Source organism: Emericellopsis atlantica (assembly GCF_019669845.1).
Source record: "Emericellopsis atlantica unplaced genomic scaffold F5Z01scaffold_32, whole genome shotgun sequence".
Taxonomy (NCBI): domain Eukaryota; kingdom Fungi; phylum Ascomycota; class Sordariomycetes; order Hypocreales; family Bionectriaceae; genus Emericellopsis; species Emericellopsis atlantica.
The window spans coordinates 42,993-58,105 of record NW_025764734.1 but is presented as its reverse complement, the minus strand read 5'-3'; the positions used below and the strand labels follow the sequence as shown (position 1 = coordinate 58,105).

Below are 15,113 nucleotides of genomic sequence, written 5' to 3'. Positions count from 1 at the left end.
ATAATTATATATAATATTATTATATTATATTATATATTATATTATAATCTATATTATATAATATTATATATTATTTTATTTTATTTAATAAATATTAATTAAATAAATTATAGTTTTTTTAATATATATTTATAAAATTAATATTATAAAAATTATTATTTTATTTTATATTATTTTATAATAAAAAAAATTATATTAAGATTTTTATTAAATAAATTTTTAAAATTATTTAATTTAAATTAATTAATTAATTAATTAATTAATAAAAAATATTTAATAAAAATATACAATTTATTATTATTATTATATTTATTAATTTAATATTTTAAAAATAATTTAAATATTTTAATAATTATAATATTATAATTTATTTAATTTATATTATTTTATTTTATTAAAAACTAATATAATTTTAATTTAAGCTAGGGTTAATAATTAAGGTCTTCGGACCTTATTAGGTAGTTAGTTACGTGGGTGTCCCACTAACTAGGACTAAAGGCTAGTAGTTCCGTATTTTAATATCTACGCCGATATCGCTCCCACAATCAATCACCGCAGTTTGCTATCATCGACTCATCGCTGGGCGGCCGAAAACCTCGAACCATGCGATTATAGCCACCGAACCTCGCCCTTCCTAGCAATCGTTCATTGCCTCTAGTTGTCTATACGTGAACAACGAGGCCGATTTCCCGTGTGCATTCGCAATGGTCGACTCGAGCAGTACCGGACCGGAGCGTGTGTCCATCCTCGGGAAGCCAAACATAGTGATTGATGATGGACTATGGCTCAACTATGTGGCGAGGGACCTTCTCGACAACGTAACCTCATCCACATACGTTGTGATAACCGATACGAATTTATTCGATTCCTATGTGCCACCATTTGTGCAAAGCTTCAACCACGAGCCCGGGGCGGAAGCCGCACGATTGCTCACCTACGCCATTCCACCTGGTGAGGCGTCGAAGACTCGAGAAACGAAAGCGGAAATCGAAGATTGGTTACTCTCGGAGCAATGCACGCGAGACACTGTCATTATCGCCCTCGGTGGTGGCGTCATTGGTGACATGATTGGATATGTCGCCGCAACTTTCATGCGAGGTGTACGATTCATCCAGGTACCGACGACTTTGCTGGCTATGGTGGATTCATCCATTGGTGGCAAGACCGCCATTGACACGCCGATGGGGAAAAATCTTGTTGGTGCTTTCTGGCAGCCAGAACGCATATACATCGACCTTGCTTTCCTGCAGACTCTCCCTGCTAGAGAGTTCATTAATGGCATGGCTGAGGTGATCAAGACTGCAGCTATCTGGGACCACGACGAATTCGCGACATTGGAGCTGAACGCCCCCAATATTTTGTCTTGTGTTCGCGCAGAAGGTGTTGGTCGACTCAACCCAATCAAAGATGTGTTGCGACGCATCATCAGCGGCTCTGCCCGGGTCAAAGCCGAAGTGGTTTCTAGCGACGAGCGGGAGGGCGGCTTACGCAATCTTCTCAATTTCGGACACTCTATCGGACATGCCATAGAAGCCATATTGACCCCTCAGCTCCTGCATGGAGAAGCTGTGGCTATTGGTATGGTAAAGGAGGCTGAGTTGGCTCGGTTTCTCGGAGTACTTCGACCAGGCGCCGTCTCGCGCCTCGCCAAGTGCATTGCCAGCTTTGACCTCCCAACATCTCTAGAAGACAAACGAGTCATCAAGCTGACGGCCGGGAAAAAATGCCCCGTGGATGTGCTGCTGAAGAAGATGGCGGTCGACAAGAAAAACGAAGGCAAGCTCAAGAAAATCGTCTTGCTTTCGGCAATCGGAAAAACCCATGAGCAGAAAGCCAGCGTTGTTGAGGATCGATGCATCAGATTAGTGTTGTCTTCATCTGTCGTCGTACAACCCGGTGTTCCCCGTGACCTCGATGTCACTGTGACACCCCCTGGGTCCAAGAGCATCTCCAATCGCGCTTTGGTGCTCGCAGCGCTGGGGCGAGGCCAATGTCGTATTAAGAATCTCTTGCATTCTGATGACACCCAGTACATGCTTTCGGCAGTCGGTGAACTCGGGGGAGCTTCCTACTCCTGGCAGGACGCTGGGGAGGTACTCGTGGTGGATGGCAAAGGGGGCAATTTGCAGGCCAGTAACAACGAAATTTACATCGGAAACGCTGGCACAGCATCCCGCTTCCTCACCACTGTGGTCGCCTTATGCTCACCAACTGACACCGCCACGGCTACTGTACTTACAGGCAATGCGCGGATGAAGCTTCGACCCATCGGGTCCTTGGTCGAGGCTCTCAGGGGGAATGGAGTGGACATTACCTACCTTGAGAAAGAGTCAAGTCTGCCGCTACGTGTTGGTGCATTAGGCGGGTTTGAGGGCGGCGACATAGAACTTGCCGCTACCATTTCGTCCCAATATGTGTCTTCCATTCTGATGGCAGCGCCTTACGCCAAAAAACCTGTCACATTACGGCTGGTAGGAGGCAAGCCCATATCACAGCTGTACATCGACATGACGATTGCCATGATGGCTTCATTTGGTATTACGGTCACCAGGTCGAGTGAAAGCCCCCATACCTACCACATTCCGAAGGGCACCTACACCAACCCGGCCGAGTACACCATTGAGAGCGACGCCAGTTCAGCAACCTATCCCCTCGCCGTTGCTGCCATCACCGGTACTACATGTACGGTACCTAACATCGGTTCGAAATCCCTACAGGGAGATGCACGCTTTGCAGTGGATGTTCTCCGCCCTATGGGCTGCGCTGTCGAACAGACTGATTACTCAACCACCGTGACAGGGCCTGCTCCGGGTCAACTACAGGCACTCCCCCAGATCGATATGGAGCCTATGACAGATGCCTTTCTCACAGCCTCCGTTCTCGCCGCAGTCGCCTCTGGCACCACTCAGATCACAGGCATCGCGAATCAGCGTGTCAAGGAATGCAATCGCATTGCAGCGATGAAAGATCAGCTTGCAAAGTTTGCGGTACAATGCAATGAACTTGAAGATGGGATACAGATCGTAGGTCGACCAATTTCAGATCTGCAGAAGCCATCCAGCCAAGTATACTGCTATGATGATCATCGAGTTGCCATGTGCTTCAGCGTACTATCAGTTGCAGTACCCGAGATCACTACAGTCAGTGAGCGCGAGTGTGTTGGAAAAACGTGGCCAGGGTGGTGGGATGTGTTGTCTCAGTCTTTCGGGGTTCGCCTCGACGGCTCCGACCCCGATGAAACTCTCCATCAGCCACTGAGCCTTGACAAGGCGAAGGATCGGTCCATATTCATAGTCGGCATGAGGGGCGCAGGCAAGACGACTGCGGGGCGCCAAATGGCTCGCATGCTGCAACGCACCTTTGTGGATTTAGATCAAGAGCTGGAAAGGCGCTCGGGAGCGACGATTCCAGAAATCATCAACGGGCCTCGTGGGTGGCAAGGTTTCCGTCAGGACGAGCTCGCATTGCTTCGCGACGTTATGGAGAATCAGCCAGAAGGTCATGTGTTCTCCTGCGGGGGCGGCATCGTTGAAATAAGCGAAGCAAGAGAGTTGCTCAAGGCATATGGTGCTAAAGGAGGCCTTGTCATCCTGGTTCACCGCAATACCGACCAAGTTGTGGATTACCTCATGCAAGACAAGACGCGGCCAGCCTACACCACTGAGATCAGACAAGTTTACGAGCGTCGCAGACCCTGGTACAACGAGTGCAGCAATTACCTTTACTATAGCCCGCATGCGCATAGCACGGCGTCGCAGCGAGACATTCCACCTGACTTCAAACAGTTCTTGGAGCTCATCGAAGGCAGAAGCGCCCATTGGGAGGCGATACGAAACAAGCCTAACAGCTTCTTTGTGTCTTTGACGTCGCCCAACCTTTCCGACTCCCTTCACACACTGCCTCGTGTTGCTGTTGGGTCGGACGCTGTGGAATTGCGTGTCGATCTGTTGGACGACCAGACCCATGATGGTATAGTTCAAGCAGTGTCCATGGTGCGGAAAGCTACAGGCAAACCAATCATATACACAGTTCGTTCTGTTTCGCAAGGCGGTAAATTCCCTGACAATGCACATACCGCGCAGCTTGAGCTTTACCTCCTGGCGTTGCGCTTAGGCGTGGAGTACCTGGATGTCGAGGTGACACTGCCGCAGAGCGCGCTTGACGTTGTGACTCAGTCGCGCGGTTTCACAAAGCTCATCGCATCCCATCACGATCCCCAAGGGGTCTTGTCTTGGAGGAATGCGTCATGGGTCGCGTTCTACAACCGGGCGCTGCAGTTTGGAGACATTATCAAGCTTGTTGGTAGCGCTGGAACCATTGAAGACAACTACGATCTAGCCAGGTTCAAGGCTAAGATGATGACCGCGCAGAGAACACCGATCATCGCCCTGAACATGGGTAACATGGGCAAACTGAGCCGCGTTCTCAATGGCTTCCTCACGCCAGTGTCACACCCCGAGCAACCAACCAAAGCGGCTCCGGGACAACTTTCAGTCACGGAGATCAACCAAGGATTAGCTCTGCTGGGTTTGATGGAGCCCAGGGATTTCTACTTATTCGGCAAGCCGATTGCGGCGTCTCGTTCGCCAGCCTTGCATAATACTCTTTTTGAGAGAGCTGGACTTCCTCATCGCTATAAGCGCCTAGAGACGGATGATGTGGCAGACTTGGATACGATCCTCCACAGCCCCACGTTTGGAGGTGCATCTGTCACGATTCCTCTCAAGCGAGACGTGATGGACAGAGTTGACCAGTTGACCGAGGCCGCGCGTACTATCGGAGCTGTTAACACCGTTATCCCCATTGGAAGTGGCGAGCCCATAGACAATTGTCGACGGCAGCTTCTAGGTGATAACACCGACTGGAAAGGCATGGTGTTTGTTTTACGCACCAACGGAGTCATCCCCCGCGACAATGCTGGCGCGGCTATGGTCATCGGAGCTGGGGGCACAACAAGAGCAGCCATCTACGCACTCAACTCGATGGGCTTCAACCCCATTCACGTGGTGGCACGAGACCCCAACAAAGTCAAAGCACTGATTGACGACTTCTCGCCCGAGTACGGATTGCACATCCTATGCGAGCGCTCTGAAGCACAGCGGATGAGCAGCGGCCCTACAGTCATCATCAGCACTATTCCCGCGGACAAGGAGATTGACAGCGGTATGCGAGACATACTTGGGGTTGGTCTCAACTTCGCCACTGTCACTGGCAGCGCGCCCAGAGTCTTACTCGAGATGGCTTACAAACCGAGCGTCACTCCAGCAATGGAAATGGCTGAAAATGCTGGGGGTTGGACGACAATTGCCGGTCTCGAAGTTTTGTCCGCTCAGGGGTGGTACCAGGTGAGTTAGGCCGGTTTCTGCGGGTGCCGATGAGATACTTACTATGCGATTAGTTCCAGTCTTGGACCGGTATTTGTCCTCTTTACGCTGATGCCCGGAATGCTGTCCTAGGCCTGGACCCCACGTCTAGTTGAGGATAACTTCTTTAACATCGCAAACCAATGGATTCGACTAGATCTGTTTTCAAAAGAATGTCATCATGCTCTTCCAGAAGACAGCGTACTTCCGGTGGGGCGGGTCCCTTGCTCCTGAACCATGTGTGGGGGGTACCGGCGTTGCCTGAAGAAACTCGCAGTTAATGTAGTGCTGGGTGTTGCATAAGAGTACCGCTGTGGGTTCATAACGCTCAAGTGATCTATAGCCATCGATTTCACGCTGGTCTGATTCGAAACAAATTAATGTCTTGATTCTGGCACTGCCTACAGAGTGGTTGAAATGATTACCATAAACAAGCGCGTGAATAATCTCCGTTGTCTACTCAGCCAAATATTCCAATTGAAATAGCCGACACGGCACTAATGGATACCCATTCCCGCGGAGCCCATCCATCACCCGCACCGTTTTTCCGGGCGCTGATTTGCCGATATGTAACCGGCTGCACGGGCGATAGAGCACTGTAGTGGCAGTGGTCTTGTTACGAATTTCGCAAGATACCGAATGCAATGTGCTAACAGCCAATGTCTTGCGTGTTAGAACCCCCAATTCAGCGCGCACTCAGCGCGCAATGTTCGTTGCTTGTTGCTCGTTGATATCTCTCTACAGTTCTATAGTCTCAACATTTCCACGTATTTCGTCTATCACCTGTCCGCCAAACTCCTCGCTAATCCAATCGACGTACTGAAGCTCAAATACAAAAAGAAGTGGGAGCCAAGTCGAAGCACGGCCGCCAATCTAGACATCATTAGGAATAAGAACACCAGCAGTATGGTACTGTAAGGCCAGCGGGCATTTGCCGATGCTAGGCTGGCCCAACACCACTTGATGACGAGAGGTGACGACTGTCTGTGTCTAGCCAGGTGTCGAGTGACAAATTCGGTTTTGCGATCCAGGGTGGACGAGGGAGTGACGTCAGGAGCAAGGGAACATAATGTCGTGACGTCATGTAAAGGACCCTGCAGGACCCTGAACGCTTTGCCAGCCTTGATTGGGCAGGGGGCTGGGGAACCATCGTTCCACTTGCGTCATGTCATGCAATCCCACCTGCCGTGAGCTGTGGGAATTTTGGAAAGCGACGGCGTTGCATGACGCGCCTTGCGCTGATGGTCCATGGAAGCACCCGCACCGAGTCGGTGCAGGCCGGGTACGTCGCTCAGTTTTCGGGTGGGTGGGCGAACGTGACCCATTCATGCACCACCTCGTCGCCGGCTTTTGCCAGGTAGTTCCATGTCAGGATGACACACACGGTAGTGCCGTGTGAGAGCATCCGCACGGCTGAAGGTTTTTTCCTCTGTACACAGGTCGCACCGAACCTTCTGCTTCCGCGCATTGTGTATCGTGTCCTCGTGACGGGTGAGGTCGTAGGGTCGTGAAAATACAGTGTTGCACGGCTTGCCGGTACTCGGGTTGATACGGTCGCAGCGGTGGGGGCCAGCCTGGCTGTTCACAAGCGACGTGGCCATCCCAATTTCAGGCTGAGTAGGTATGAGTCCATGGGTCTGTCGATGGCCTTCCCGTTTATGTTTCTGAAGTAGAACGGGGGTTTCGAATCGTTGCTTGCAGCCGTGGTAAGTACAAGTATATGTACCACCCTCGGCGCCTGCCCTTGCTGGTCGACGTATGTTCGCGCTAGGATTGATAGTCGACACAGAGTCGGGACTCGATCCGGAGGAGCTCAATCTTGGGGGGGAGGCGGCAGATCCTGGGTGCAGTCGCGGCACAAATGGGTACTGTTGCGGTACCTGTAAGTTGTGGGTAATTTGGGAGTTGGGCACATATCCAAACTGCTCGAGACCCATTCCGTTGGCTCCAGGCATGAAGCTTTGCTGTGGTGCTTGCAAAGACATTGACTTCGGCAACTGCTCCATGTCAAGAGCCATGGAACTCTGCGGAAACAGGGGAAAGTCCGCATCACCTTCCGGGTCGTTAAACTCGAGCATTGCGTCTTTTGGCGAAATTGTTTTTGGCGTTTCGGGCTCTGTATCCGCCAAAGATTGTGACCGAAAGACGGGTGCATCTTGCCTCATGCTGGAAAACTCTCTCACGCGGTCGCCTCCATCGTGAGGCTTGACGCGTGACGGTGCGGGATCATGGCCTGAAGTTTTGGCAAAGGGGGAACTGGGTCTGAACGGCGACGATATCTTATGGTCGGCTGTTGTGACCGATGCGGGTGAATGTGCCATGCCAAGATGCTGGCTGTTGGCAGCGTTAAGCCGCTGGCTGAATATCTCGCTTGGTGGTGATATGGTCGTAAGCCCTTGGGGCTGAGAAGGAGGCGTTGAAGTTATAGCGAAGTTGGGGCTGTATAATTCATCGCCATAGACGTCCGTCATAGTGCGGTCGAGCTTTGGCACGTTACCGTAGCCATCTGAAGATAGTGTAAGCCAACTGTGGACAACGTCGTGCCTGGGAGTCGGGCAATTCTCACCTTTACGTCGTCTATCGCCGACATCTTCACTGCCCGCAGTTGCGGTAGCTGGAGAGTCCCCTGTCACAGAACTAGCGACGGAAGGCGGGTGCGATCGACTAGCCATAGCCATGTCAGGCGCCGGCAGCAAGCCGCGATCTGTACGTGATTGATTGCTACCCGGGCCAGGTATCGTAGCTGGATACGCCATATCTGGAATGGCCTGTTCCAAAGACTGGTATCCAGTATATGTGCCCGCAGCGGACTTAGGTACTTGGAATAGCTGGCTGTTCTGGGAACTCGCATCTTGCGTGTGTATATCGGTCAAATCGTCCCCGGTGGAATCGGTTATGGCAATCTGAGGATTTGAGGTGGACTGGTTGTATGGCGAGGCTGGGCCAGCCGAGCCCATCGAAGACAGCGACGACTCTCGCTGATGTGGCATGCGGCCCATCTTCTCGGGGTTGTGCTGGGCAAGGTTGCCCCAATTGTCATTAGGCATTGATGGGTTTGGGAGAGATCCAGAGGTTAGAGAGTTTATAGGATCGATGGCGCCGAAAGAAGAGGCTGCTGGGCCAAAGTCGAAGGTCTGGGCGGTCGAGGCACGATCGGGTTGCTGATGCTGATGTTGTGGGGGGCGATGTGCAGTTTGAGGGTGTGAAACGGAAAGCATGATGCCCTAATGTTCGAAGGTTTGAAGATCAACAGAATATTACCTTAAGGTAGGCAACGTAAATACGACTGGTGGCAAGAGATGTGGGAGGAACCGTAGACTATAAGGCGAAGATCGTGCTGTACGTACGGCAGCTCTAGACTCCGACTAATAAGTATGGCTCAGGCTGCTCCTAGCCTGGGCCAGCGGGGACCCACCGAACGAACCTACGTACCTTACCTTGCCTGGTACGCAACTGCCTGGGAAAGGGCTGCTCTGACTCCGTACTGCGACCTGCGCTCAGCACCTACCGACCTTACGTAGGTGCCACCAAGGAAGGTGGGCTACCCACCAAGACAGGAGGAGTCAAGGACCGGGCCATGAGTGCATACATCAGTGCCAAGCCCTGCCGAGCGCCAGTCGGCGGAGTTTTGTCTGGAAGATGACAGCATCTAGGGACTTGCAGGGTCCCGCCCCGCCTTTTCCAAGGGTTTTCGCGCTCCGTCAGGGTTGGATGGCCGTCCTTGTCCAATCGTTCTCCGTGTCCGATGACACACATGGTCCACATTCTCTCCACCCGCCATCGGGCCCGGACGACTCAGTCTGTGCTATGTCAGAGGCTTGCTTTTTCGGGCAGTGATCGCCTGGATCCTAGCTTTTTTGGACGGTGAGCACTCGGTACAGATAAACCCCTATCCTACCGTCATCTATCGTTCCATCCGACCCACACCGGATGCATTGGTTAGCTTGCCTGCACGAAGTCGACTGACGCCTTCCAAACAAGCGAATGGTCGTAACGAAGTCATTATAACAAGCACATTGGTGCAGTCTCATCGGCTGCTAGGCGATCGCTGCAGCGCATATGAGTGATTGCTGATGGGGCAGGCCAGCTCATACTCCCGCCTCTGCTTCAGTTGCACGGGAGTGGTACATAGGTAGCGTCCGCATTAAAATCAGGGTCCTGCTGTGACACTCTGTGCTGATTTCGCGTGGTAATGCAGCTATAACAGAGTCGCACTGACGTACCGCATTGTCGATCCCCAAGTTCCGAGAAGCTCGAGACAATCGTCTCGCAATACGACACCTTGGCCAACAGCTACAGAAGCCCGATACGCATTTGGTCTAAATGTCTGGTACCAATACATGCAGCCATATTACCTTAGCGGTAGGGGCCTATTTTTGAACGTATATCCTGCCTCCAACCGTCCTTTAACAACCCACTAATATGGTGAGCTCTACTCAACAGGAGGTGTGATATTGAAGGACGATAATCTGCGTGATATTTTCCCTGAGCTCTTTCTGGCGTTGTTCATATGTTCAAAAACAGCCCCCTCCCGCATGTATCTCCTGGAGCCTCGATAGTCAGCCACACGCAAGCGTGTCTCGCCAAGGTGCGAGACACTGTACGTAACTCTCAAGCCTGCCACCGTTGGATACTAGCAGTACTTACTACTTATTTAATAGTAGTGCCTGGCTACTTTAAGATCGCTGAGGTCTCGAAAGGCGAAGTAACTTACTAAATGTACGACTGGGATTTTTGTTTTTCTGTTGCGCAAGTAAGCAGTAGAGTGAGCTCTTTACGAATATCTACATGGGGTGGCTGAGCCGTCTGGAACTGGGGAAATGACTTACGTTCGTCCACTGGAATATTAGTCTTTCTACTGCAGTTGTATTTATTACTAGTACTTAACAGGTTCAATTTCGAGGTGCTGACGTGCTGACGTACTGATTATGAGCCCAGCACCAAGGGCTGCTGAGCTTCCAGTGTCTTCTTCACTCCCGAAATTTCTATGTTCCCCTGGTCTCCAATCGTGGATTTTTGAATGGCGACTCATGGCACGAGTCACCTGAACATCCTATTAAATAAGAGTGTTTTAACTAAGCTGTTGTCAGCTCGGCCACGCCTAGTCTTATCTCTGGTTGTCTCGTGGCGTGCCGTGCTATCTCCGGCACTTGATAGACATCTTAAACTTGTGTATGTGTCAATATTCGGCCATTCAATACTATATGGTCATCATCGGTACCATGGTACGTTCTTCTTTCGCACAGCGGCAGCTAGAAGAGCCTGCAGAAAGGTCGTATCCCGCTTGGCTCGACTTCCCAAGCTTCTAGCAGCCCGAATCGGCTACGTACTTGCCAAGGTCCCAAAGCCCTGCTTGCTTGACTGGGGCGCGTAGGCGCATCGCTGAGTGCTCGTTGAAATAGGGAACGCATGTGAAGTATTGTGGTCGGGCACTTTCGAACGCTGTCGGCCACCATTCCATTGCACAACCCCGGGCATTCAATCCGAACCCGAGCTCGCCTTTGATAAAACCGGAGGTAGTCAGTCTCCCATGACCACCGGGCCCAAAGAGGCGCTTGCAGTTGTTCCATCGCTTGATCGTGGAATGTAGAGGCTGTCAAGCTGGAAAAATGTTATCGCTGTCGCGCATTATACAGGCTTGATGTCGGTAGCGTAACCAGATAGAGCTGGGCGGTCGTTGCATTCATGCATCGAGGGCAATGATGCATTGCGGGCTGTGTCGACAACAGAAACACTTGCCCAGAGGAGCCGCTGGTTCCGTGATATCTACCGCCTAGTTCGGCGCCATACAGCTCAAAGGATACAGTACACAGCACACTATTGAATATTTATTCATGGAAGGCTTGACAGCCATGTTGATTGATCCCAAACGAGCCGCCTGTTTCCCTTATGATACATCAAAACACCAAATCAATAGCAAAGACCAGTTTCCCATAGTCGTCATGATAACACCATACAATGGCTCATCTTCCCATGGCCAAGGACACGCAAAAACCCAGGCGCGTTGCAGTATATGCCCACAGGGCGCGACGCGTGGCACGCCCACCTAAAGTTCATAACAGGCATTTCAACAAAGACAGAACGTAGACAGACGCTTAACCACCGAAACCGTACAGGGTGCGGCCCTGTCGCTTCAGGGCGTACACAACGTCGAGCGAAGTGACAGTCTTGCGCTTGGCGTGTTCGGTGTATGTGACCGCATCACGGATGACGCCCTCGAGGAAAGTCTTCAACACACCGCGAGTCTCTTCGTAGATCACTGGGAAACATTAGCGTCGATTGCGTGCGTTCTTGTTCGTTGTGGCGCTTACTGGCAGAGATACGCTTCACACCGCCACGGCGCGCGAGACGGCGGATGGCGGGCTTGGTGATACCCTGGATGTTGTCCTTCAAGATCTTCCTGTGGCGCTTGGCACCACCCTTGCCGAGACCCTTGCCGCCCTTGCCGCCTGTTGAGTATTAGCTTCTTGCTCTTCTTGGTTGCCGGCTGTTCACCGCGACAGGCACGCTATGTGCGCTCGTCTTATAGTGGGCAATGGGGCGGTAGTAGGATTGGTCTGTACTTACGTCCAGTCATGATGATAGTGAGGAGGGTTTGTGTGGAGGAGGTAGAAATGTGTGTTGTTCTGACAGGTCGGCTGATTGGACTGTGATGGTTGATAGCAGTTGGACAATCAGCACAAGATCGGGGTGTTAGGACCTTAAGTACAGGTGGGCCAAAACAACAGATCAGAACGCCAAACAGCAAAGGGCCCCACACCAACAACTCGCGACGCCGCGACGCGTCTGAGTGAGTTCCATCCCGGAAAATACCATGTGCCAGCAGGTAATTCCTGGCCAATCGAAATTCAACATTCGCACGACCGCCACGCACTCCCAGTACGCGGACGGCGCTCTCACTGAATGCTAATTGAGCAGTAGAGGCCTGCTTACGTTTGTATGCTACCAGGACGAACGTACTACCGTTGAGTGAGCTTGTTAAATTTGTGATACTAAAGGCTGTTCAGTCATGACCTCTGTAAGCACGTATTTCTGTGTGCATCCCAACTGTTTGTAGTAGCAAGTATGTCGGGATTCTCGATGTAGGACTTGCGGCGTGTGACCGTGTCAATGGCGATCTCAAGCTTGTTCGTTTTCATGGTCGTCTGCGGCTACTTGCCTACCCTATGCTAGCTCTCTCCAAGCCGCCTAGGTCCCTCATCATTGTGCAGAGTACCGGAGAATTGATGTATGCACCTTGAAATAGTTGGCTGCTTGGTTTATGGCTTTGTTATCAACGTCTTTCCACGCATTCTCCGGGTTGGTCGTTTGTGCACGTGCTGGTTTGAATGAATTTAGTTGTAATTGTAGTGTCGTTGAACAAATATCCAACATGACCTCACCACACCAGTGATATTATGTATCATTGAAGACGACAGAATAATAAGTGCCCCTGACTACGTAACTCACAATAGATGATGTACATGGAGAGCAAGGCAATATGATAAAGACCGCAATGCGACATACAGACAGTTACTACTAACACAATATCTTCACCAGTGTCGTTTTATCGAAGACTTGAGATGTCGCTTTTTTGACCAATGGTAATTCGGCATTGCAGTGAATGCTCGACTCTTTCCCAAAGCGGAGACTGCAAACTCAAGGTGGGAAACTGATGCAAAACCCAGTTGATTTTTGGCGCGTTGCAGCGGAAGCCGCCCCACTGTAAAACGCGCCGCCCAGATCAGCCGCCCCAAATCACGCTCACGCGTTCTGGGTATTAAAGCGCCCCCCCGCCTCGCCCCTCTCAGCCTTTTCCCTCCTGCATCATCATCACACCCACTTCCACACATTCACACCTCAACCATAAACAGCTTCATTACAACTTCAACCATCACAACCACCAACAATGGCCCGCACCAAGCAGACCGCCCGTAAGTCCACCGGTGGCAAGGCTCCTCGCAAGCAGCTCGCCTCCAAGGCCGCCCGCAAGAGCGCGCCATCAACCGGTGGTGTCAAGAAGCCTCACCGCTACAAGCCCGGCACCGTCGCTCTCCGCGAGATCCGCCGCTACCAGAAGTCGACTGAGCTCCTCATCCGCAAGCTCCCCTTCCAGCGCTTGGTGAGTACAATGCCATCCGAGAGCGCCGTTCGCCACTAACACACACAGGTTCGTGAGATTGCACAAGACTTCAAGAGCGACCTTCGCTTCCAGTCTTCCGCCATTGGTGCTCTCCAGGAGTCCGTCGAGTCTTACCTCGTCTCCCTCTTCGAGGACACCAACCTGTGCGCCATCCACGCCAAGCGCGTCACTATCCAGTCCAAGGATATTCAGCTCGCCCGCCGCCTCCGCGGCGAGCGCAACTAAGCTGGCGCATTATACATGGTGATGGTTTGGCGGCGTCTCAACAATACCTTTTGCGGTTCACGACATTTGCTTTGATACGATGGATTCACGGTTTGGGGGCAATCAGGCGTTAAGATGAGAACATTTCGGGGTGTACAATACATTGCGGCAAGGGCCCTTGTAGCAATGGAACAGAGGCATAAAAACCTCATGATGAATACTTCACACAACACAACTCTTGATCGTGACAAATAAATGGCGTACCAGTCAAACACACTTTGGCACCGCTCACCAGGATCAAACCGAAAAGATGCCATCGATTGAGTACAGACCGCCACACAACTCGCGCTCCCTTGAAGCAGCCGTGGTTCAACGTGCGCCGACCACATGTTTAGTCTCGCGGTTATTTAAGTATACGTCGAATCCCGAGGAAACCCTATCACTCCACCTTGCAATTGCGTATCACTCAAAGCAGCGATTTCCACTTTCCAGTCGCAGGCTTGTCCAGCTGGAGAAAGGCGGCAAGCCGGCCTAGGTGATCAACACCCCAGAATGACTCCTGCTGCCCATCGCTCCTTGTGCAAACCAGCCAGGGCACCCCAAATGCTCCATCACGAAATGCCTTCTCGGTGTTTGCTGTCAATGTTGCTTTGCCCCCGTCTGCATCGTCGCTGGCGGCTCTGCGTAGTATCTCGTCAGCAAGGCTTTGCGACTCGAGCGCCTTTGACAAATTGCGCCTCAGTTCGGCTGGTTCCTCTGTCCGGGCGTGGTGCACGAAGAATTCCTCCCACAAGGCGTCAAGCGCGGAAGTGAGACTGCTTTGGCTCGTGCTTCCCAGCGCAGCAAGTGCTCGCATGATGGGCAGGGTGCGAGGTGGGAAGTTGGGTGGCCTTTCTTGGTGCATTGGGACGTCGAATGCTGATGCCCAAATTTGACGCTCCCTGTCAATCCACTTGTCCTTGTCTATGCATTTCGATCAGTCATTGTGGCAACAGAACGGCATGAATTAGCCACGTACTTTTGATCATGATGGGAGCTGTATTGCTGCACATCTTGAACAGCCCACCGAGGAGGATGGGCACATAGGTGATGTTACACTCGGCGAAGACAGGGTCGTGCTCAGTAGGTCAGCTCCAGGTCACGGTTGGTCAGAACTTATAGAATCAGGCCCTACACGGAAAACATAGTAAGCAATGTAAGCAAAAGGGCTCACAGTGTCGAAGTAGAAGACAATCTTAGGAGCTGCCATCTTCGTTTGACGGAAATTGAGCCTATTGCCGGCGAGGAGTCTGGATATTACCTTGGATTGTGTCGAGGGCAAGAGTTGAACACCACCCAGGAAGGGGAAGAACAGTCGGGAACAGGTTCAAGGAACAATTGAAAATGAAGCCGACGATCAATTAATAATGAAAACCAACTCTAGG

General features: G+C 51.4%; 5 protein-coding genes across 5 annotated transcripts; 2 read left to right on the top strand and 3 right to left on the bottom strand.

Moving 5' to 3' along the window:
* Positions 1 to 425: 425 nt before the first annotated feature.
* Positions 426 to 5,744, top strand: F5Z01DRAFT_729623 (Shikimate dehydrogenase). The gene is made up of 2 exons (XM_046266687.1): positions 426 to 5,345; positions 5,399 to 5,744. The coding sequence occupies exons 1-2, from the start codon at positions 705 to 707 to the stop codon at positions 5,477 to 5,479; spliced, it is 4,722 nt and encodes a 1,573-aa protein (XP_046114721.1). The 5' UTR covers positions 426 to 704; the 3' UTR covers positions 5,480 to 5,744.
* Positions 5,745 to 6,688: 944 nt separating this feature from the next.
* On the bottom strand, positions 6,689 to 8,581 carry F5Z01DRAFT_628662 (26S proteasome regulatory subunit-like protein; the record flags this gene model as incomplete). Its single annotated transcript, XM_046261613.1, has 2 exons — positions 6,689 to 7,869; positions 7,930 to 8,581. 2 exons carry the CDS (start codon positions 8,579 to 8,581, stop codon positions 6,689 to 6,691), a joined length of 1,833 nt encoding a protein of 610 aa, XP_046114720.1.
* Positions 8,582 to 11,170: 2,589 nt separating this feature from the next.
* Positions 11,171 to 12,061, bottom strand: F5Z01DRAFT_713271 (histone-fold-containing protein). Its single transcript, XM_046266494.1, has 3 exons — positions 11,931 to 12,061; positions 11,675 to 11,812; positions 11,171 to 11,622 (listed from the first exon to the last, which is right to left on the bottom strand). The coding sequence occupies exons 1-3, from the start codon at positions 11,938 to 11,940 to the stop codon at positions 11,459 to 11,461; spliced, it is 312 nt and encodes a 103-aa protein (XP_046114719.1). The 5' UTR covers positions 11,941 to 12,061; the 3' UTR covers positions 11,171 to 11,458.
* Positions 12,062 to 13,094: 1,033 nt separating this feature from the next.
* On the top strand, positions 13,095 to 13,921 carry F5Z01DRAFT_664957 (histone-fold-containing protein). The gene is made up of 2 exons (XM_046264133.1): positions 13,095 to 13,464; positions 13,513 to 13,921. Exons 1-2 carry the CDS (start codon positions 13,252 to 13,254, stop codon positions 13,708 to 13,710), a joined length of 411 nt encoding a protein of 136 aa, XP_046114718.1. The 5' UTR covers positions 13,095 to 13,251; the 3' UTR covers positions 13,711 to 13,921.
* A 234-nt stretch (positions 13,922 to 14,155) lies between these two features.
* Positions 14,156 to 14,938, bottom strand: F5Z01DRAFT_628761 (thioredoxin-like protein; the record flags this gene model as incomplete). The annotated part of the gene is made up of 3 exons (XM_046261621.1): positions 14,156 to 14,652; positions 14,708 to 14,807; positions 14,864 to 14,938. 3 exons carry the CDS (start codon positions 14,936 to 14,938, stop codon positions 14,156 to 14,158), a joined length of 672 nt encoding a protein of 223 aa, XP_046114717.1.
* Between the last annotated feature and the right edge of the window lie 175 nt (positions 14,939 to 15,113).